The 23,332-nt window shown below is 40.0% G+C and overlaps 1 protein-coding gene across 9 annotated transcripts in view; it reads left to right on the top strand.

Annotated features, from left to right (window-relative positions):
* Window positions 1-23,332, top strand: part of idua (alpha-L-iduronidase) — a 236,747-nt gene that overhangs the window by 111,971 nt on the left and 101,444 nt on the right. For all 9 annotated transcript variants that reach the window (XM_069926493.1, XM_069926494.1, XM_069926502.1 and 6 more), the window contains 2 exons: window positions 11,237-11,344; window positions 19,901-19,996. In XM_069926493.1, the coding sequence (XP_069782594.1) occupies window positions 11,237-11,344; window positions 19,901-19,996 (204 nt within the window). The remainder of the gene's footprint in view (window positions 1-11,236; window positions 11,345-19,900; window positions 19,997-23,332) is intronic.

Genomic DNA, 23,332 nt, shown 5'->3' with positions numbered 1-23,332 from the left:
CCCTGTGCCCCACATTTTTAAATTTGTAATCAAACTAATCACATGTAATGAAAGTGTATTTTCCAGATTTTATTTGCGTACATTTTGGTTTGACCACGTAGAAGTTTCAACACTTTTTATGCAAAGTCTCCTCATTTCAGGGCACCATAATGTTTGGGACATTTGACTTCACAGGTGTTTTTATGAGTACTCAGGAATGTTTAATTGGTTCATTGGTGCAGGTATAACAGAGCTAGGGTTGCTTCTAAGCTTTTGATTACCTTTGGAGGTTGAGGACCAGAGTTGTGCCAATGTAAGTCAAAGAAGCCATAATGAGGCTGAAAAAAAAGAATAAAACAGTTAAGAGAGATTGCCCAAACCTTCGGATGACCAAAATCAACTGTTTAGAACATCATTAAGAAGAAAGAGCATTCTGGAGAGCACAGTAGTTGCAAAGGAACTGGATTCCAAGGAAGACCTCCACGGCTGATGACGGAAGAATTCTCATCTTAATGAAGAAAAATCACCAAATGTATGTCTGACAGATTGGAACCCCTCTTCAGGAGGCAGGCGTGAATATTTCAATGTCTACTGTCCACAGACTTCATGAACATAAATATAGAGATTATACTGCAAGATGCAAACCATGGCAAAGGTGATATGCTTTGGATCTTGGGCAGTTCCTTTGCGCCTCACACATTGCTCTTCACGTCACTCAGGTACAAATTAATTTTGGTCTCATCTGTCTGCAAAACCTTTTTCCAGAATTCTGCAGGCTCTTTTAAATACTTGTTGGCAAACTAATCTGGCCATCCTGTTTCCTAACTAGTGGTTTGCATCTTGCAGTGTAGTCTCTGTATTTCTTTTCATTGTATGCCTTTGTTTCCTTTTATATTATTTGGTAATATTCCTGTGAAATGTCTTGCAATATGTTGCTTCATTAAATCCAATGGATATTGTTGTTCAAAGAGTTCCTTGGAGATTCAGACATAGCATCATTGTCATATGATTTTCTAGCTTTCTAGTGTATAACTCTGAATATAAAAATTATTTTAACTGTTGAAACTCCTTGAACAGCTGCTGCTTCAGCAATTCAAATAGAAAATGCTTCATTTTAGCAAATTACAACCTTTTCTAGACAATGGTCAAGGAATTTATCTATAGGCAATCACATCCATGCATAGCCATGGATTTGTATTACAGGTGATATTTCCAATCCACCCATGCATAGCCATGGATTTGTATTACAGGTGATATTTCTGGTCTGCTACTAACCTCTCAATGGGAGAAAACTATAAAACTTAGAATGAAAGAGCTAAAGTTTGGCTCCCAGCGTGTATTGGATTTGTTCATTTTAATTAGAGTAATAGAGGAGGAGCTTTGATTGATTTTAATGTTTCAAGGTTACACAGCAGGAAAATTAAAAACAATTCTGCCTGTGCAACTTTGTGTAGTGTCCTTGCAAAAAGCTTGAATGTGGAGAGAATTTGCTCACCTTTTATGTTTCCAATGAAGGAAAAGTATTTGGGCAAGAACTTTATCTCCCAGAATTTTTTGAGATTTTATAATTCAATTTAAAGTTGCCTCCTACACTGGACAATGAAGATTTTGCTTTCTGAACACTTTGGGTGTATTTTTTTTTGAGCTGCTCATCACGAAAATCACCTTGAAATTTTCCTATTGTGTATTTTTTAGATATAACCTATTTTTGTGATTTGTTGTCACATTTTAAGGCGTGCAAAACCGTGAAGTGCAACATGTCATTGAAAATTCATTTTCTGTGTCACACTTGGATTCCTTCGCTGCTGATCTTGGTGCAGTGACGGACATGGTGAAAAGTTTCACCAGGGCATTGCGTCTGTGGAAAAGCGGTATCAGGGCAACTAGAATCCATCAATGCTGGCCGACTATTGTTATATATTGACACAAGAGGCATCAGATGCTGAGTACAAATGAAAATCAGCACCAAAACATTTTGGGTCAGTTGAAGTTACACAATGTGTCAGCATCATTATGCGATTAAACTTGCTAAATTCAATAAAAGTTTATGTTTCTCCAACTTCCTACATAATATAGCAAATCTGAAATTATCTTTGTGTTCACCTTGAATAATCCCCAATTTTTTTTTTCAGGAAGCAAACCTTTTCAAAACATTTGTTGTCCAGTGTTATAGATATTCAGATTGGTGAAAAGAAGGAGGTGCTGCCAGATCTGCTACAACGGTAGCATTACCACTGATGCAAACCTGCAGAGAGCAAGCAGAGGACACACAGCACACCTCTGCAGGGTTTTACTACCAAGCCAACTACTAGCGGCACCATACAGGCTTTAAATGGCCTGTTAAAGGAGCCTATGGTGGTTTATTTTAAAATCCTGTGAAAAATGGGGTCTGTGTTCGGTAAGCAGTCTCAGGAAGTTGCAGACACCAGGCAAGCAGAGGACTGGTGCAGGGCAGAAGAAAATGTGGAGACCACCCCCTGTTTGAGAGGGAGAAGCAGAGGAGACGATGATGACATAACAGTGACCATGGTAATTGTCTAGTGAGGGGCTCTGCAGCTGAAGAACACACAGGCTGTTAGAGACTCAAGATGAGGAACCCATGCAGGCTGTGGGCTGCTGATGATTTTGGTCAAAGGATTCACAACAGAGGGGGCATGGCGTGATGGTGGAGGTAGGAGGCGTGGGAAGACACCTCTCTCGGCAGAAATATTCAAAACCCATCTCTAAAAAGTTTTTTTCAACAAAACAACAATACAAAGATGTTTTGGAATTATTATGAACATTACTTGAAGCAGCTGTGAGGAAAACAAAGCAACAGACTGGGAAAAAAATGGTCCCGAATCAAACAGTAAGTAGTGAAGACTTGGGCCTACCTTAGAAACGGAGCTTGTGGAGTCGATTCCTCTTCCACCGAGATTGATGAGACAGCCGCCGCCTAGTGTCCAGGTAGCTCCAGTGCCATCCCCCCAGAGCTGTGAGGAAGATGATTCTGGAGCCCGGAGTCGTTTTCCTCTCGAGCCCCAGGAGCATAAGAGCAGGGTTCGATTACCCCTGCAGGGGGAGGGGGCGACTCCTCACAGCCCAGTGGTGCTGGACTGTTGAAGGAAAGGCCTAGACCTCACAGACAGGTGGAATTGTCGTCCATGTCAATGGAGAGGAGGAGGAAAAAGACATTGGTGGAGTGGTTGAAGAAGAAGAAACCTTCCCAACAACTGAAGAAAAGAAAACAGTTATTTGTGGGGGAAGGCCCTTGACTAAGACTGTTCAGTATATTGAGAGTAAAACTGGGCCAGCAACTTATGTAGACCCATCAAGCCAATTTGATATTTTAACTAAACAAATGAAAAATTGTCAACTCAAATGAGCCGAGGTTTTTCATCTATGAAAGAACAATTTAGTAGTATGAAGGAAGAAATGTTGACTATTAAGACTGATGTGGCAAAATGTGTGAAGCTGGTGGACAATATGCAAGTTAAATTCTGGAAAATTGAGTAGGATTTTCAAGATTGTCACAAAGATGTGATATAACGTAAAGATACAGTTAATAAGATGGAGGATTTTTATACTGCTTGGAAAGTAAACCAAAATAATTTATTAAATAAAATTGATATTTTGGAAAATCAGAGTCGTAGGAATAATGTTAAGATTGTTGGTTAGCAGGAAGAATTTGAAGGCTCAGATCCAGTGGAGTTTTTTCAGAGTTGGATTCCTGAAGTTTTGGGGAGAAATATTTTCCAAATTGTTTGGAATTGGACAGAGCACATAGAGCTATCAGGAAGAAGCCTTTTCTTGGCCAACTGCCATGCTCTGTTTTAATTAGGTGTCTATGTTATCAAGATAAAGAAATGATTTTGAGAGTTGCTGTTCAAAATGCAAGAAAGCATCAGACCCCTTTGGTGGTCAAGAATAATAGTTTTTTATGCAGACCTGAGCCAAACTATTATTACGAAGCGTAAAGTGTTCAATCCTGCTAAAGTTGTATTGTGGAAGAAAGGGTATAAATTGGCTTCGAGATACCCTGCTACTCTCAAGGGTTTTTTTATGGCGAATATCAAACTCAGTTTTTTACTGAAGATGATGCTCTTTTATTCGCTAATTCATTGCCTGAAAATAAGCAGAAGTCAAGATCAATTCCTCAACAATTGAAGCCGGCTCAAGAAGAGAGGAATGGTTCACAGAAGATGGAATGCCACAAATTAACTGAAATTGACATTGATGATGATCGTTAATAGGGATTTACAAGCTGTGTATGATACTTGAAATGTTTTTAAGTATTGTTGTTTCTACTTAATAGTTCTGTTCAAGGGAGGTGGGTTTGTTTGCTTCTCCTTCCAAAGTCATTGGCCACTTGGTGACGCTGGTTACTTCCCGTATACTAGAGGGGGTAGAATTATGTCAGTGTTATTTTCTTTGGAGGGGGTTTATATATTTTTATTTTTCTCATTTTAATGGTTTCTTTTTCTATCAAGGAAATATATTTTACTTTGCAGAATAAACATAGATAGGGGTCCTATCCCGGTGGGTGGCAGAAGTTCTACATTTATGATAATAAGTATGATGGCAAGTAAATTAAATTTTGCGACGTTTAATGTTAATGGGCTTAATAATCCGATTAAGAGGAAAAGGGTTTTGGCTTATGTTAAAAAGTTCAAAGTAGACATTGCTTTCTTGCAAGAAACTCAATTGACTGAAAAGGGATATCAGAAATTGAAAAAGAGATTGGGTTGGTCAAGTTATAGCTTCTTTCAATTCAAAAGCGAGAGATGTCATTAATTTGAATAATAAGAAACTTTCTTTTTAATTAGAATCAGTTGTTTGTGACTTAGTTGGTAGACTTTTAGCTATAAACTGTCAAATTTATTTGGAATTGTGGACACTTATGAATATTTATGCACCAAATGTTGATGATGAGAAATTTATTCAAGGTTCTTTTTTAAATTCTGGTAAAGGTAATGATTGGAGGGGATTTTAATTGTTGTTTGGATCATTATTAGATAAATCTTTGAAAATAGTGAATTAAAATGGCAAAACAAATGTTAACATTAATGAAGGAAATGAATTTAGTTGATATTTAGAGAAGGTTGAATCCTAAAGAAAAAGATATTTTATTTTATTCATTTCAATATGATTCTTATTTTAGAATAGATTTTTTAAATTATCGGCCCCTTTGCAAGGACATGTAGTATCTGCTGAATATAAAAGTAAAATAATGTCATATCATTCTCTTTTGTTATTAATATGTATAGGCTCAGAAAAAAATAGACATTACATATAGATGGAGATTTAATTCTTTATTGGTAAGAAATGTAGTTTTGTAATTTTATGAGACCAAATACAGCAATATTTACAAATAAATATAGATACAGCTAATAGTAAATTTATTTTGTGGGATGTTTTAAAAGCATATTTAAGAGGACAAATTATTAGTTTTTCAACTAAAGTTAAGAAACAGTATTCTAGTAAGGATGATAAATTGGAAAAAGCGATAGAAAATTTAGAAAAAGATTTACAGCAGAATTCAATGGAGACTAAGATACAATTGATAAATAAAAAATTGCATTATAATTCATTGCAGACATAAAATGGAGAAATTATTACAAAGAACTAGACATAAATATTATGAATTAGGGAGAGACCCCATAAAGTATTAGCATGGCAGTTAAAGACAGAACAAACTTATAGAACAATGAATGCTACTAGGAAAAATTCAAAAATTTCATATAAACCCCAAGATATAAATGATGCTTTTAAGGAATTTGATATGAAATTATATACATCCGAATCCAAAAAAGATGAGGTTAAAATTGACAATTTTTTAGCTGACCTTCAGTTACCTTTTTTTGAGTATTCAAGAACATAATGAATTAGCTGCTCCCTTTACTTATAGAGAAATTATAAAATCAATGCCTAATGGAAAATCTCCTGGTGAAGATGGATATACATCTGAATTTTATTTAAAAATTCAATATATATTAATGCCTTTGTTAATGGATGTATTGAAACAAGCAATTTTTTTTTCCTCGGGCAATTATAACTGTTATCCTTAAGAAAGACAGAGATCCTTTAAATACTGGATCATATAGACCTATTTTTTTGTTAAATGTTGATTATAAAATTGTAACTGTGCTACCAAATAGATTATTGAATTATTTACCAGGTTTAATTCATTTATATCAAGCTGGATTTATTAAAAATTGTTATTCTGCAGATAATATTGTAAAATTAATTAGTTTGATTCATATTGCTCAGGAGAAATCCAACTTACCAATGGTCTTATCATTAGATGCCGAAAAGGCATTTGATAGGGTAGAATGGAGTTTTTTTTTTATTTTAGAATATGTTTTTTTATTGGGAAAATTAGGTTTGGATCATTGTTTATTAGTTGGATTGAATCTTTATATAGAAATCCTTCTGCCAAATATCATCGTCTTTTGTATTAGAAAGATCTATTAGACAAGGTTGCCCTTTGTCTCCGGCACTGTTTGCATTAGCTATTGAACCTTTGGCTCAATTGATAAGACAAGACAATATTATTAAAGGTATTAAAGTGAAATCTGATTTATTTGATGATGATGGTGTTTTGATATATTTAACAGAACCCCAAAATTCTTTAAAATCATTATATGAAAGATTGAAACAATATCAGGTTATAAAATTAATTGGGAGAAGAGTAACATTTTATCGCTGATTTATGCTGATTATACTGATTGTAAAAAGATTGTTCAATTTAAATGGAAAGATCAAATTAAATATTTAGGTATTAGGTTGGATAAGAATTTAGATAATTTGTATGAGTTAAATTATTTATCTTTATTTCATAAAATTAAAAAATGACATAAATAGATGGAAAGATTTACCTATAAAATTAAAAGACAGAGTTAATTAAGGTGAATACTTTTTTCTAGATTACAAATATCTTTTTCAATCTATTCCTTGCAAAGTTCCTCCATCATTTTATAAAGATCTGAATTCTATTGTTAGGAAGCTTTTGTGGAAAGATAAAATAGCATGGTTATCTTTACAAAAATGATCTTGGAGGCTTGAATTGGGAGGTTTGCAACTTCTGAATTTTCAAAACTGTTATAAAGCGGCACAATTGAAATTTATTAATAGAATGTTTGATTTGGAAAATCCATTGATCTGGGCTAATATTGAGTTAACTAAAATTGGTGAGAAGAGGATGGGAGGATGGAGCAATATATTTATAAATGGAATTCTAAGTTATTAATTATTTATAATTCACCTATTTTGAGACAATTAATTGAATTATGGAATATGATAAATGAGGAAATAGGTATTAAGGGGAAAATTTCAGGTAAGACACCTTTATATCAGAATAAACTTTTTACATTTACTCTTAATAGCCAGCTTTTGAAAATATGGAATCAGAAAGGAATTAAGACTGCACAAGATTGTTATGAAGCTGCTTATTTTATTTCTTTTCAAAAAATGAAGGAAAAATATGAAAGTACTCTTTTTTTGTTATTATCAAGTTAGAGCTTTATAATTGGATAATTTTGGACATACTTTGAGATTGCCAAGGCAGTCACAATTTGAAATTTTACACTAAAGGAAGGTGGGAAGAAAAAATTTGTATCTGAAATTTATTCGTTATTACCAAATAAAAATGCCTAAGTATATTTGCAGAAGTTTAGATTAAAGTGGGGAAAAAGATTTGGGAATATTGGAGAAATTTATATAAAGATAGTATGATTAAGATTATTAATGTGAGATATAGATTAGTTCATTATAATTTTATACATCAGTTATATCTAACTCCTGAAAAATTAAAGATATAATTTAATTCCTTTAGATTTTAAGAAGTACCTTCTTTTTTACATTCTACTTGGTTATGTAACACTGTTAAACCTTTTGGACATGACTTAAAGAGTTCTTAGAGAAAGTTTTTAAGATTGAATTGTCGATGGAACCAACATTATTTTTGTTAGGTAATGTTAAAAGGTTGGGCTCAAAATTGAGATTAACTAGGTGTCAAATTGTGTTTATAAGATTAGCTTTAGCTGTAGTGAGAAAATATATAACGATTAGAAAAATGAGATTGATTTAAGTTTGCAACGATGGCATATAGAATTGAGATCATGAATTCCAATGGAAAAGACAACATACAATTTATGTGATAACTATCTTTTTTACTGGAAAGTATGGACCCCCTATTTGGATTGTATGGGTTTAAAGTTTTGAACTTTCTATGGCCCTTTGTGGTGGCTCCGAATCATGGGTCCTCTACCGGCATCACCTACGGCTCCTAGAACGCTTCCACCAGCGTTGTCTCCGCTCCATCCTCAACATTCATTGGAGCGCTTTCATCCCTAACGTCGAAGTACTCGAGATGGCAGAGATCGACAGCATCGAGTCCACGCTGCTGAAGATCCAGCTGCGCTGGGTGGGTCACGTCTCCAGAATGGAGGACCATCGCCTTCCCAAGATCGTGTTATATGGCGAGCTCTCCACTGGCCACGGTGACAGAGGTGCACCAAAGAAAAGGTACAAGGACTGCCTAAAGAAATCTCTTGGTGCCTGCCACATTGACCACCGCCAGTGGGCTGATATCGCCTCAAACCGTGCATCTTGGCGGCTCACAGTTTGGCAGGCAGCAACCTCCTTTGAAGAAGACCGCAGAGCCCACCTCACTGACAAAAGGCAAAGGAGGAAAAACCCAACACCCAACCCCAACCAACCAATTTTCCCCTGCAACCGCTGCAACCGTGTCTGCCTGTCCCGCATCGGACTTGTCAGCCACAAACGAGCCTGCAGCTGACGTGGACTTTTACCCCCTCCATAAATCTTCGTCCGCGAAGCCAAGCCAAAGAAGACAAAGAAGACCCTTATTCGTGGTATTTAGTTATGTTATTGATGGTTGAATCTTCTTTCTTTCTTTCTTTCTTCTATCTTTGGGATTGGGGTTAGTAGCAAGGGGAAGGGAGTGGATGAAGGGTTAGTGGGGTAGAGGGGAGGGGATGGGGGGTAGGGAGGATTTGGTACATACCACATGTTTTCTTGTATATGAATTATCATACTTGAACATATTTGAATGTATTGTGGTTTAACATTTTAAATAAAGTATTCAAAAAAAAGACTCACACCAGTCTGCGTATTGCTGGAGACTGGTTCAAGGCTGACCGAAGGGGTACAATGTATCAGAACCAGAAGGCAAGAGAGGTTTGAAGTCTTTCGGATTGTGTTGTAGGTTTGGATATGGAGCTTGGGTTACTGATGGTTTAGACTGAAGTCTGTGTGGCTGTGGAGGCTGCAAGAACGCTGGAGGCAAATCCATGGCCACTCAGTGACTCTGGAGGGACTCAGTTTTCCTTATCTTTCTTTGACTGTAAGGGGTGCTGGGCAATTTCTGCTGATGGTGAATCTTTGCTGCCTGATGGCGGACTAAAGTTAAGTTCATGTAATATTACACCTGCTTTATAACATCATAGTAAAGGAATCTCAAATTTGGAACAAAGTTTTAAGATTTAATTTATGTACAGGATTCATGGTACAGAGTGCTTCCAGGATTCTAATGCCAAAGCAACTTCACTTAATTCGATAATGATTTCTTACTTATTAAAATTATCAGTCACTGTTTAGTCATTTACTTTAGAAGAAAATGTACTGATCTTGCTTGTCTTTAATTAGATTATTTTGTTTTCTTTTAAAGTATTTGCTAATTGATCAGCAGGTCCAAGAATTTTCAGGATGTTGAAAATTTATTTTAATTCTATTTGTGTCTCTTTGCACTGAAGTGTTAATTATTTCAATATATTTTGCATGGCAGTCAGACATTCTTTCTTTGGCTTGGCTTCGCGGACAAAGATTTAAGGAGGGGGTAAATGTCCACGTCAGCTGCAGGCTCGTTTGTGGCTGACAAGTCCGATGCGGGACAGGCAGACACGGTTGCAGCGGTTGCAGGGGAAAATTGGTTGGTTGGGGTTGGGTGTTGGGTTTTTCCTCCTTTGTCTTTTGTCAGTGAGGTGGGCTCTGCGGTTTTCTTCAAAGGAGGTTGCTGCCCGCCGAACTGTGAGGCGCCAAGATACACGGTTTGAGGCGATATCAGCCCACTGGCGGTGGTCAATGTGGCAGGCACCAAGAGATTTCTTTAGGCAGTCCTTGTACCTTTTCTTTGGTGCACCTCTGTCAACGTGGCCAGTGGAGAGCTCGCCATATAACACGATCTTGGGAAGGCGATGGTCCTCCATTCTGGAGACGTGACCCACCCAGCGCAGCTGGATCTTCAGCAGCGTGGACTCGATGCTGTCGACCTCTGCCATCTCGAGTACTTCGACGTTAGGGATGAAAGCGCTCCAATGAATGTTGAGGATGGAGCGGAGACAACGCTGGTGGAAGCGTTCTAGGAGCTGTAGGTGATGCCGGTAGAGGACCCATGATTCGGAGCCGAACAGGAGTGTGGGTATGACAACGGCTCTGTATACGCTTATCTTTGTGAGGTTTTTCAGTTGGTTGTTTTTCCAGACTCTTTTGTGTAGTCTTCCAAAGGCGCTATTTGCCTTGGCGAGTCTGTTGTCTATCTCATTGTCGATCCTTGCATCTGATGAAATGGTGCAGCCGAGATAGGTAAACTGGTTGACCGTTTTGAGTTTTGTGTGCCCGATGGAGATGTGGGGGGGCTGGTAGTCATGGTGGGGAGCTGGCTGATGGAGGACCTCAGTTTTCTTCAGGCTGACTTCCAGGCCAAACATTTTGGCAGTTTCCGCAAAACAGGACGTCAAGTGCTGAAGAGCTGGCTCTGAATGGGCAACTAAAGCGGCATCGTCTGCAAAGAGTAGTTCACGGACAAGTTTCTCTTGTGTCTTGGTGTGAGCTTGCAGGCGCCTCAGATTGAAGAAACTGCCATCCGTGCGGTACCGGATGTAAACAGCGTCTTCATTGTTGAGGTCTTTCATGGCTTGGTTCAGCATCATGCTGAAGAAGATTGAATAGATATTCCATGGATAACCATATAACCGTTTACGGAGTGGATACAGGCCATGTCGGCCCTTCAAGTCCACACCGGTTCAATAGAACAACTCCACTAGCTCAACCCTCCTGTTCTTCGCCCATAACTCTCTAACCCCCCTCACCTCCATGTACACATCCAACCTTCTCTTATTGCAGCATCTGTTTCATGTTGTCTTATGCACTTTGTATTTAAGTTCATTTTTGTGCAAATAGTTACATGATTGCATTAATTGTCAAGTCTAATTAATAATTTGACAAGAAACAAAGCTTCTTTGTTTGCATTTTGTAGGGTTTGAACTCATGGGAAATCCTTCAGGATATTTCTCCAATTTTGATGAAAAAATGCAGGTGTTTGAATGGAAAAAAATGATCACCAGTTTGGCACAAAGATATATCAGTAAGTACATGATAAAATACTGTAATCAGACATTATTATGAAGTTTCATCTATGTCAGTTCATAATGAGTGGCAGTGATTAAATCTCCACTAAATTTTAAAATACTAATAACTCCAATCTTTTCAACTAAGTGTATAATAAAGATGACCTCAATCCACATTGCTGTCATTAAATAATGTTATTTCTTCTTAATATAACATTGTTACATGACCTGTAATCTATGGTGGATCCAAGCATATAGGGCGTGGCTTCCTAAAAATATGAAGAAAGAGATTTAAAAAATGAAATGCAAATTAAGTGTGAATCCAACTATACCAGGCTCCATCCTTCAGTACAGTACACAAAAAGTGCTGGAGAAACTAAGCAAGTGATGCAGCATCCACAGAAAGCATTTTGAGCCTGACCCCTTCAAAAATCAGGCAGACCCATGAATAAGAAGGTGTGGGAGGGGAAGGAGCACAGGCCACAGGTGATAGGCAGATACAGATGGGAAGGAGAATCATAATCATAATTTATTGTCATGAACAAGTCATGAAATTCAATGTTTTTGCAGCAGCTTCAGAGGTCAGACATTCATATTATGACCATCTTACTATAAATTAAAAAAAAGTAGTGCACAAAAAATAAGGCAGTGTCTATGGTTCATTGATTATTCAGGAATCTGATGGAAGAAGCTGTCCTTGTGCTTTGCTCCTGTACCTTTTTCCCAATGATAGCAGAGTGAAGAGGGTGTGGCCTGGGTGGTGGGGGTCTTTGAGGATAGAGGCTGCTTTTTTAAGAGACTGCCTCATGTAGTTGTCCTTGATTGAGTGAAGTCTGGTGCCTGTGATGTCACAGGCCAAGTTAACAACCCTCTGGAGTTTATTCTTGTCCTGAGAGTTGGGACCTCCGTATCAGGCGGTGATGCCAGAATGCTCTCCGTAGTACACCTATAGAAGTTTATGAGAGTCTTCGGTGACTTATCAAATCTCCTCAGATACCTCACAAAGTATAGCCGCTGGCGAGCCTTCTTTGTGATTGCATCAACGTGGAGGTTCCAGGACGAAGAGAAAGGATGAAGAGGCTCCAGGAAGAAGAGAAAGGAGCTGCGAAATGATAGGGAGATGGAGCAGAAGGCTGAGAAAGATGTTTTCTGAAAGGAAAAAGAAAAGGAATGGGCTGGGGAGTGAGAGGGATGAGGTTTATCAGAAGTTGGAGGTCAATATTGATGTCACCTGGTTGGAGATTGCCAATGTGAGATATTGTTCCTCTAATTTTACACATGGCCTCAGCAGCTGACCACTAGAAAGTCCTTCCTGTAGGTGCTCAATGAAGCAATCCCCAATAAGGGTCCAGTTTCCCTGCTGTAGAGGAGGATGCATCTGGTGCACCAAATGCAGTAAGTGGCCCCCACAGGTTCACTTGGAAGGACTGTTTGAGGCCCTGAATGGTGGTGAGTGAAAAGATGTAGGCATAAGTGTAGCACTTCTTGCAGTCACAGGATAGGTAGCAAGGACACAATTGGTGGGAAGGGATGAGTGGATGAGGGAGTTGCAGATAGACCTATTCCTACAGAAAGTGGAGAGGGGAGGGGAAGATGTGTCTGCTCATAGGATCACATTGTATGTAGTGGAAATAGCAGAGAATTATATGTTGGTTGCAGAGGCTGGTGAGTGGTAGGTGAGGACAAGGGGAATCCTGTCCTTATTGCATCAGGGATGTGGGAAGAGGCAAGGACAAATGTGCGGGAAACAGAGGAGATGCGGGTGAGGACTGCGTTAATAGCAGTAGAGGGAAAACCATGTTTTCCGAAGAAGGAGGACTTCTCAGATGTCCTGGAATGGAAAACCTTCCTTTTCCTCTTCTGCACTGAGGTTACCTGACCTACAGAATATTTTCAATTTTCCTAAGTTCAAGTTTAATGTCATCTGATTATACAGATGCAATATGACGAAACTGTGTATCTCCCTACACACACACACACACACACGTGTATCTCCCTACACACACACACACACACACACACACACACACACACACACACACAGAAATCCAAAATAAAAAAAATTAAGAATAATTTAAGTCTTTTTCGAGTGGTTCAACAGTCTCACCTCCTGTGGGAAGAAGCTGTTTCCCAGCCTCACAGTGTGAGCATAGATAAAAGCTCACACTCGACTGGAGGGAGAACAAACGCTTTTATTAGCTTACACACAGGTACTGTTCACAACAGGCTTCAGAAGGGTTCTAGGTTTAGATGGGAAACCAGGGTTATATATGGGCCCCAGGGGGAGGAGCCGGGAGGTGGGACCAGTCGTCAGTATAACACACTTCTAGTGAATCCCAATTCACTACATTCACCCTTTCCTTCAGAATTAAGGGTCTGTGGATGAAAAGAGAACAAGATCAGAAGCCAGTAATAGACACAGAAGAGAAATATTTACAATACTATTTACAGATTCAAGTGGTCCAGGGGTCTGGAGATCCTGGTGGACCACCTGAGCACCAGGGGGCTTTGAGCTCCTTGAGTCTCCTGGTCCCCCGATGATGGAGGAGTAGTGGGCTGGGGCTCCAGTTCAACGATAGAGGGGGTTCACTCTCCTCCTGAACTGGGTCTGGTGAGGCCCTCAGCAGGGGTGGGGAGAAAAAGCTCAGTAGTTAGTGGGGAACCTGAGGCAACAGATCCTCTGTTCCAGCAGGTGCCAGGTCCCTGATGGAGACAGTGTCCTCTCTGCCATCCAGGTACTCCACCTAGGTGTACGTGGGTTGACCTGGAGCAATTTCACCATTTCCACCGGGGGTTGGTCTTCTCATGTGCTTCTTGAGAAGGACCGGATCAGGACTAGTGAGCCAGGCTGGAAGTGTAGTCCCTGATGCCAACCTTATGTCGAATGTAAACACGAGCTCATGAGGAGTAGCATTGGTTGCAGTACAGAGTAGCAACCGAATTAAATGGAGCACGATGGGCAGGTCATCCTGCCAGTGCAAGTCTGTAAGGCCTCTTCTTCAAGGCAAGTTTGACAGCCTTCCAGATCGTGGCGTTCTCTTTTTCAACCTGCCTGTTCTCCTGGGGATTGTAACTGGTAGTCCTGCTGGATGCAATACCACTCACCAGCAGGTACTGATGCAGCTCGTCACTCATGAAGGCTGAGGCCCGGTCACTATGAATATAGCCAGAATAGCCAAACAGGGTGAAAATAGAGTCTAGGGACTTCATAACAGATGAGGAGGATGTGTATGGGTACGGGATAACTAACGGGAAGTGAGAGTACTCGTCAATGACCGAGAGAAAGTAGATGTTCCTGTTCGTGGATGGGAGAGGTACCCTAAAATCAACACTGATCCATTCAAAGGACCTGGATGATTTAATCAGGTGCACTTTCACAGGGCGAGAAAAGTGTGGCTTGCATTTAGCGCAGATCAGGCACGACCTGGTAATTTCCCTGTCATCTTCTATTGAGTAGGGCAAATTGCGGGACTTGACAAAATGAGCTATGCGGGTGACCCCTGGATGGCAGAGGTCATTGTGTATGGTCCGCAGATAGCCGGTGTGTGCGGAGGCACCGCATCCCCTGGACAAGGCATCTGGAGGGTTGTTAAGGGTCCCTGGCTGCCTAGCGGCCAGGACTACATCCAAGCATCACTTTCCACTTGGAAAGGTACGTTCTCATCTACCACATGCATGGCGGCTTTCACAATGTAACTTGGAGGTAATTAAAAGCCAGCTGGGCTTCGGCCAAAAGGGGGAAAGAGGTGGCCTTTAAGAGGGGACAAACCTTGTCGGCGTATTGAGGGACCCACTGGGCGTAATATGAGAAAAACCCCAGGCATCTCTCAAAGCATTTGTGATTCTGGAGAGGGGAAGCTGTAACAGGGGGCGCATCCTATCGGGGTCGGGGCCAATGATGCCATTCTCCACCATGTAGCCAAGGATAGCCAGTCATGTAGTCCCGAATGCACACTTGTCAGAATTGTAAGTGAGATTCAGGGCTCTCGCCACATGGAGAAAGCTCTGGAAACTGGCATCTCGATCTTCCAGATGGTGACAATGTCGAGGTAGGGGGAGGTAGCCTTCAACCCATACTTGTCTACCATCCTGTCCATCTGCTGCTTGAAAATAGACACCCCATTGGTAATACCGAAAGGGACCCTCTGGAACTGATAGAGTCAACCATTAGCCTCAAATGTCATGTACGGGCGGTACTTGGAATGGATTGGCAGCTGGTGACGGGCAGCTTTCAGGTTGAATAGACCCGAAACTGCGTGATATTGTTCACCATATCCGAAATGTGAGGGAGGGGGTATGCGTCCATGAGTGTGTATCTGTTAATTGTTTGGCTATAGTCAATCACTAACCTGGACTTGTTTTCCCCCTTTACTATCACCACTTGCCCTCTCCACGGGATGGTGCTGGGTTTGATGATCCCCTCCTCCAGAAGGGGCTGGGTCTCCGTCTTTATAAACTCCCTGTCTGCAGCACTGTATCTCCTGCTCTTGGTGACGATGGGCTTGCAGTCGGCAGACAGGCTTGAAAACAGAAGGTGGGGGGGGGGGTCATGTTCAGAGTGGAGAGGCTGCGTGGGTCTTGGTTTTGAGGGTCCTCCATTCTGAACCATTACCGGGGGAAGGGGACCAGAAAACTCCAATGTCACACTTTTACGGTGACACAGAAAGTCCAGACCCAACAATACTGGAGCACACAATTCATCTAAAATGTACATGCGAAATTCACAAAACTCCCCCCTTCAAATGACAGATAAACTATACAATGTTTCTCTACACGCTCCGAATGGGCCTGGGATGCTAGGAAGATTCGGTAATTAGACGTGTACAATTTTAAGTTATATTTTTGTACAGTTCATGAGTCTATGAAACATTTCGTAGAGCCTGTGTCAATCAGGCATTTGGTCGAATGACCATTTACCTTCACTATCACCATTTAGTTCCTGAGTTGGTGAGGTCTATTCTGGTCAAGGACCAGCAATGTCAGGTTGCTGGAGACACTGAGTTCTTCCCTCGAGTGGCCCCCTCTGTCCTGAGTTGACCTGTGCTGGTAAGATAGTGGCGACCTCGTGGTGCTGCAAAATGGCCACCCTCCTTCCTCCTCTGACGATGATGATGGTGCTGAATTCAAAATCGGGTCGCTGCAAGATAGCCACCGAGCCTTTTCGTGCCGTTTCCGTTGGTGGAAGGTTGCACAGCAGGCGATCTCAGGTGAGTCTGGGGCAGATGGCTTGGGGCTAGAATTGGATCCAGGAGTGGTACAGGCCATGAACTTCCCTGGACCTCCCTTTGCACAGCAGACCCTTGCCCAATGTCCCTTCTTCCCACGGCTGGTGCACGCTGAGTCTTTGGCCGGGCAGTGGGCACAGGGATACTGTCCCTTGCTGCAGAAAAAGCACTCCTTGGCTTGGGAAGTGGCTGCCATTAGAACGGGGGCTGCCGTAGTGGGAGAAAGAAGCTGGTCCTTGGAGGTACTCACCCAAAAGCACGAGTTTGCTGGCCTCGAGGTCGTCGTTCTCAAGACTGGCCTGTTCCAGTGATTTGGCTAGCTCGGCGTAGCTAGCGAAGACCTTCCTTCCTGACTCGAGCAGTTGCTGCTTCACGTACCTTGAGAGGACCCCTATGACTAGAGTGTCCTGGATCTGTTCTCTTTCCGGACACAGCCCAAAGCGGCCTCATACCTGCACTTCTTAGCCAGCATCCACAGATCCAGCAGGTAGTCGTCATTCGACTCTCCAGGCCGTTGGTGGCGTAGGGTGAGCAGGTGCCTCACTTGGACCTTATTTGAGGCCTTCATGTAGCAGGCCTTCAGCACCTCGATGGCGGCCTTGTACATCAGACAGTCTCAGACGACTGTGTACCCCTTCATCCTTACCCTTGAGATGAGTGCCAACCTCCAGAGCTCATCTGTATGGAAGACATCCCTGGTTGCATTCAGGTAGGCCTGGAAGCAGTCTAGCCAATATGTGAACTCCTCAGTCATGTCGGGGGACTTGGGGTCTATTAACAGCATACTGGACTTGAGCAACGCCTCCATCCTTGTTTGTAAGCTAATAAAATTGTAACGTAGATAAAAGGTCGCACTCGACTGGAGGGGAGATCTAACACTTTTATTAGCTTAATCACATGTAATGTTCACAACAGACTTCAGAGGGGTTCTGGGTTTAGGCGGGCAACCAGGGTTTTATATAGGCCCCAGGGGGAGGAGGTGGGACCAGTCATCAGTACACTTCTGGTGAATCCCAGTTCACTATACAGTGCTGGTGCTTTTGCTCCTTTACCTTTTCCTTGAAGGTAGATACTATGGGCTGGATTTTGTCCATTTAAACCCATGCTGCCCAATTACACCCAATTTTACCTACAACCCTTGGGAGGTGGGAGGAAACCAGGGCCCCCCAGGGGGAACCCCACACAGTCATGGGGAGAATGTACAAACTCCTTTCAGACAGTGTGGGATTTGAATCCACGTCGCTGGCACTGTAATAGTGTCTCACTCACTGGTAAGGCTCCTCAATGATTCTCTGAGGATGTGGTTGATAGAGGGGAGATCCCAGTAATCCTCTCAGCAGTTTTAATCACCCTCCGTACTGACCTCCAATCTGATGCTTTGCATTTATCATTACCATACTATGATGCAAGACACTGTGCTCCTGTAGAATGTCTTACCATGGTGACCAGTGTCTTGCCTTCCTCAACATCCTTAAGAAGTGTTGGTGCTGCTGCGCCTTCTTGACTAATGAGGAGGTGTTGAGGGTCTAAAATAGATCATCCTTTAAATGGACGCCAAGGAACTTTGTGTTCCCCACTCTCTCAGACTGAGCCATTGATGTGTAGTGGGAAGAGGTCCTTCATCCCCCTGAAGTCCATAATCATCTCCTTTATCTTGACACCGTTGAGACTCAGATTGTTGCTCTTGCACCTCTGTACAAGCTTCCTCTCTGTAAACTGACTCATCATTGTTGCCGATGAGACCAATTACCATTGTCATTCGCAAACTTGATTATCCTTTTGGAGCTGAACCTAGCAGTACAGTCATTAGTTAGCAGCTTGAACACTGGTGAGCTGACCATACAGCCCTGATGTGCACTAGTGCTCAGTGGTGTGCTTGAGGTTTTGGTGCCTGTCCGGATAGACTGTAGTCTTTCAATCAAGAAGTCCAGGATCCAGTTGCAGAGAGGGATACTGAGTTCCAGCAAGGACAGTTTATCCACCAGCCTCTAAGGTATGATTGTATTGTACACCAAGCTGAAGTCAATGTACAACAGTCTGGTGTATGAGGCATCATTCTCTAGGTGCATCAAAATGGAATGCAGGTCGCTCAAAGCATTTCATGTTCGTGGAGGTCAATGCCACTAGACAGTAGTCATTTAGTCCAGTTACCATAGCTCTCGGGTACCAGGGTGATGGTGGCTCTCTTGAAAACCCTGGGGACAATGGAGAGCTGGAGTGAGATATTGAAAATGTCCATTAGGACTTCAGTCAGCTGTCTTCACAGTGCCCGACCAGGTATGTTATCTGGTCTTGCTGCTTTGTTTGGGTTCACCCGGGATCCTCCACACCTCAGCTGCTGCTATTCAGGGTGCTTGTTCCTCGGATTGGGGGAGGCAGGGCTTGCTTTGGTGACATGTTGTTTTTCTGCATTGAAACATGCATAGAAGGTGGTCAGTCTGTCAGGGAAGCCTCATTATCACTGAGCTGAAAGGTTGACTTGTGGTCTGTTATGGTTTTAATACCTTGCTGCTTGCACCTCCTGTTTCTAGTGTCGCACAGTTGTCTGTGGATCTTCTCTGCATACCCCTGCTTTGCCTTCCTGATTACTTGGGAGAGTTCAACCCTTACTGTTCTTAGTGCCATCTTATCACCTGACCTAAACTCGTGTCTAGCCATCGTTTATGATTGGCCCTGGCTGTGTAATGTTTGGTCTTGTCTATATCACTGTGCTTGTGTCCTCATTACTGTTGATGTGGTCATTGTAGGTAACCACCTCCCTGAATCTCCTTCAGCCCATGGTCAAAAGCAGTCCTGCAGCTCTGCTGTGGCTTGCCCCACCCAAGTTCTTGCATCCCTGCAAACTGCTTTGACTCACCAGTGTAGGGGTTAGCAGAATGGAAATGTGGTCTGAGGTAGGGGCGGGGTAGAGCTTTGTATACTCCAGAGACATTTGTGTACACCCTATCTAAGATGGACTTTGATTGTCCCCTGCAAATGCTTTTATTATATAGCTTTATGTTCCAAAGCCTATTTTATCATGTCTCAAAGTACTCTTTGAAATCTGCTGAATGACCTTTCATATCATTCTAATTTTTCACACTTTTCCATGGATCTATCATTTGACATATAACATTTTATGAAAGCAGTGGTTATAAAGTTGCTATCAAAGTTACTATTTATTTATTGATACTTCTTTTTCTAGTTTGACTTTGATAGATTTATACTCTTGACCTCTTAGTTGTCTAATCTTTTCAACTTTAATAAGTTAAAAAAAACTGAGATATAAAGCAATAATTCTGGTTTTGGCAAAGATAAGAACTTTATAAAATGTTCACTATTTATAAAAATTTTCCATTGGGCTTATAGATATGTACGGTCTGGCCTACGTGTCAAAGTGGAATTTTGAAACGTGGAATGAACCAGATCATCATGACTTCGATAATTTAACATTCACAGTTCTCGGTGAGTTTATTTTGTAAGTAGTAAGGATATATATAAATTATCAAAAGGCACACTGAATTAAACTTGAATGTAAATATTTAATTCCAAGGACACTTTCATGATGTAATATTCCTAAAAGAGTTTAAAGTGAAGGTAAATGAGCCTAGATTATGTGTAGCTCATTTGGCATTTTGTTTTCCTTTTTTTATATTTTATTTATTCAGCATATATAATGTCAAAAATTAAGAACGTTATAACATTATTACATAATAGAATATTAACAAGTATTTGAAAATCTATTTATAAATACTAAAATCTAAAAGCTACAAAAAACTCTTAGTAATCCACCCTCCCCCCAAGCTAATCTAATGCCAAAATTAATATATGATATTTCATTATAAAAGGATTAAAAATAATTAAATTGGATTGCAACAGTTGACACTCAAAGACCTCAAAAACATAATAAAATAATTGTTTTTAGGGAAAATTTCACTGATCAAGAAAAAAAAATAATTAATTCATAATTTTAATTTCATTATTTTTGCATACAGACCCCAAATTTGCAAAAATGAAAAAATGTTTATCCCTTAAATTATACGTAATTTTTTTCTAATGGAATATGACTTTGAATTTCGGCATGCCATCTATCTTAATGTTAATGAAACATCGGATTTCCACGTTACAGTCACACATTTCCTTGCTATTAATAAAACCAACTTAACAAACTTTAATTGGGAATCTGACAACAATAATTTAGGAATAACACTTTCAAAATTTCCTAACAAAAGTAATTCAGGATCTAAAGGAAAATTCACTCCGGTTATCCACTGCAGAAATCCACTGACCGAGTGGTGCCGGGCTCATAACCTGATCCTAAACACCATCAAAACAAAGGAAATCATTCTGGACTTCAGGAAGCACAGGTCTGACCTGCTCCCCCTCTACATAGATGGTGACTGTGTGACGAGGGTCCACAGCTTCACCCTCCTGGGCATCAATATCTCAGACGACCTCTCCTGGACTGTAAACACTTCAGCAGTCATCAAAAAGGCCCAGAGGCGCCTGTACTTCCTGAGAATGGTCAAAAAGAGCAAGGTGGGTCAGAAGCTGCTGATTACCTTCTACAGTTCCACCATACAGAGCATCCTGCTGTACTGCAGCACAGTATGGTTCTCCCATTGCACTGAAGAAGAGCGGCAAAGACTTCAACGGGTGGTGAGGGCAGCAGAAAAGATAATTGGATGTCCCCTACCCTCCCTGAAGGATCTCAACACCTCTCGTTGCCTCAGTAGAGCACAAGCAATAATAAAGGATCCCACCCACCCTGCCCTGCATCTGTTTGAACTACTACCCTCTGGCAGATGCTACAGGTCAATCAAGACAAGAACAAACAGATTCAGAAACAGCTTTTTCCCCCAGGCTGTCACTACACTGAACACACATATCCACAAATTCCCCTCTCTGTCCTCCACATCTATTATACATACAGCCGACACCCCCCTTCTATTCACATAAAGGACATATACGGCACTGTAAATTAAATTTTTTATTTAACTTCTGTGGTGCTGCCTGTGGTTGCGTCGCTGCATTGGTACTGCTGTCATAAATCTCGTTGTATAACTTGTACAATGACAATAAAAAGCTATTTGATTTGATTTGATTGATTTAATAGAAACCCAGAAAGGGTTAACCTTTGAACAAGACCACGTAGAATGAAAGAAAGTTCCAATTTCTGTTCCACATCTAAAACACTGATCCAATAAATCCGATCTCCGTCTACTCAATTTCTGAGGAGTAATATAGAATTGATGTAAAAAATTATGGAGTTATCTATATTGTACATTAATAGTATTTGTCATAACTTATTTACACAAATTCTGCCAAACTTGTTGATCTATTATCGTATCCAAATCTCGTTCCCATCTTTATTTTGAATTAAACAACCCTACTTTAGGTGTCTGTTCTTGTAATAATATATATGCAATTGGAATAAACTTTTGAACCATTCCATCAACTATAATTTGTTCCAAATTTGAAAGATCTTTTAAAATCATTTCCGGTCCCAATTTCTCTGTCAAAAAGGCCCTCAATTGAAAATAACAAAATAATGTGTTAAAAGGTATACCATATTTAACCATTAATTAATAAAAAGACAGCAATCTATTATTACGATAACAATCCCCCAGATTAGAAATTTACTAATAGTACCATATATTTTAAAAGGGTTATCTTTTGAAAAAACAACAAAGGATTAATTATTGGTGTTTTTAATGAAAGAATATATCTATCAATTTCTAATTTAACTTTATTCCAAATATTCAACAAATGTTTCAGTATCAGAGCTACCTCATCATTAGATTTTAAATCCCATTTATAAATAAACTCATCTGGCTTAACCTCTCCTATCTTATTTAGTTCAATATCCACCCATGATAGTTTAATTTTACCAAACATAAAGATTAAAAATCTTAATTGTGCTGCTCTATAATAATTTTTAAAGTTGGGAAGTTGTAATCCTCGCTGTTCATATTTCCATATTAATTTTTTCTAATGACTTTCTTACCTTCTTCCCTTTCCAAAGAAATTTCCTAACTTGTTTATTTAAATCATGAAAAAAATTTATGACGTATAGATATAGGTAAAGATTGGAATAAATACTGAAGTTGTAGGAAAATATTCATTTTGATACATTTAACTCTCCCAATTAACATAATCAGTAAACTAAACAATTTCTTTAAATGTTCCTCTATCTTTTTAAGTAATGGAATATAATTTAATTTATATAATTTTTAAAAATTAGTCTCAATATGTATTCCTAAATATTTAATCTTATCTGTCCATTTAAAACAAACCTTTTTTCTACATTGTGAATAATCTCCTTTTACAAGCTCCATTACTTCACTTTTAACCCAATTTATCTTATATCCTGAAATTTTCCCATAGTCTAACAAATGTCTATAAAGTCTTGGTAATGATATTTGTGGTTGAGTTAAATAAGCTAATATATCATCAGCAAATAAACTAATTTTATGTGTATTTACTTCAAACAAAGCGGGTGATAAAGGACACACTCTGCCTACTAGATCTAGTTAATGTAAAAGGTTGAGATATCTGTCCATTAGTAATCACTTTAGCATTAGTACTTCTATATAAGGCCTTAATCCAATTTATAAAATTAATACCAAAACCAGATTTACTTAACATCTTAAATAAAAAATCTCACTCTAACCTATCAAAATCTTTTTCAGCATCTAAAGCTACAATAAGACTCAAATCTTTTTTCTGAGCTAAACGATTTATACTTAACAATCTTACTATATTCTCCGAAGTTTGAATATTTTTAACAAAACCCGTTTG

Source organism: Narcine bancroftii, chromosome 3 (assembly GCF_036971445.1).
Source record: "Narcine bancroftii isolate sNarBan1 chromosome 3, sNarBan1.hap1, whole genome shotgun sequence".
In the NCBI taxonomy this organism is placed as follows: Eukaryota; Metazoa; Chordata; class Chondrichthyes; order Torpediniformes; family Narcinidae; genus Narcine; species Narcine bancroftii.
The sequence above is the reverse complement of the archived record's forward strand: the minus strand, read 5'-3'. Positions and strand labels throughout refer to the sequence as shown.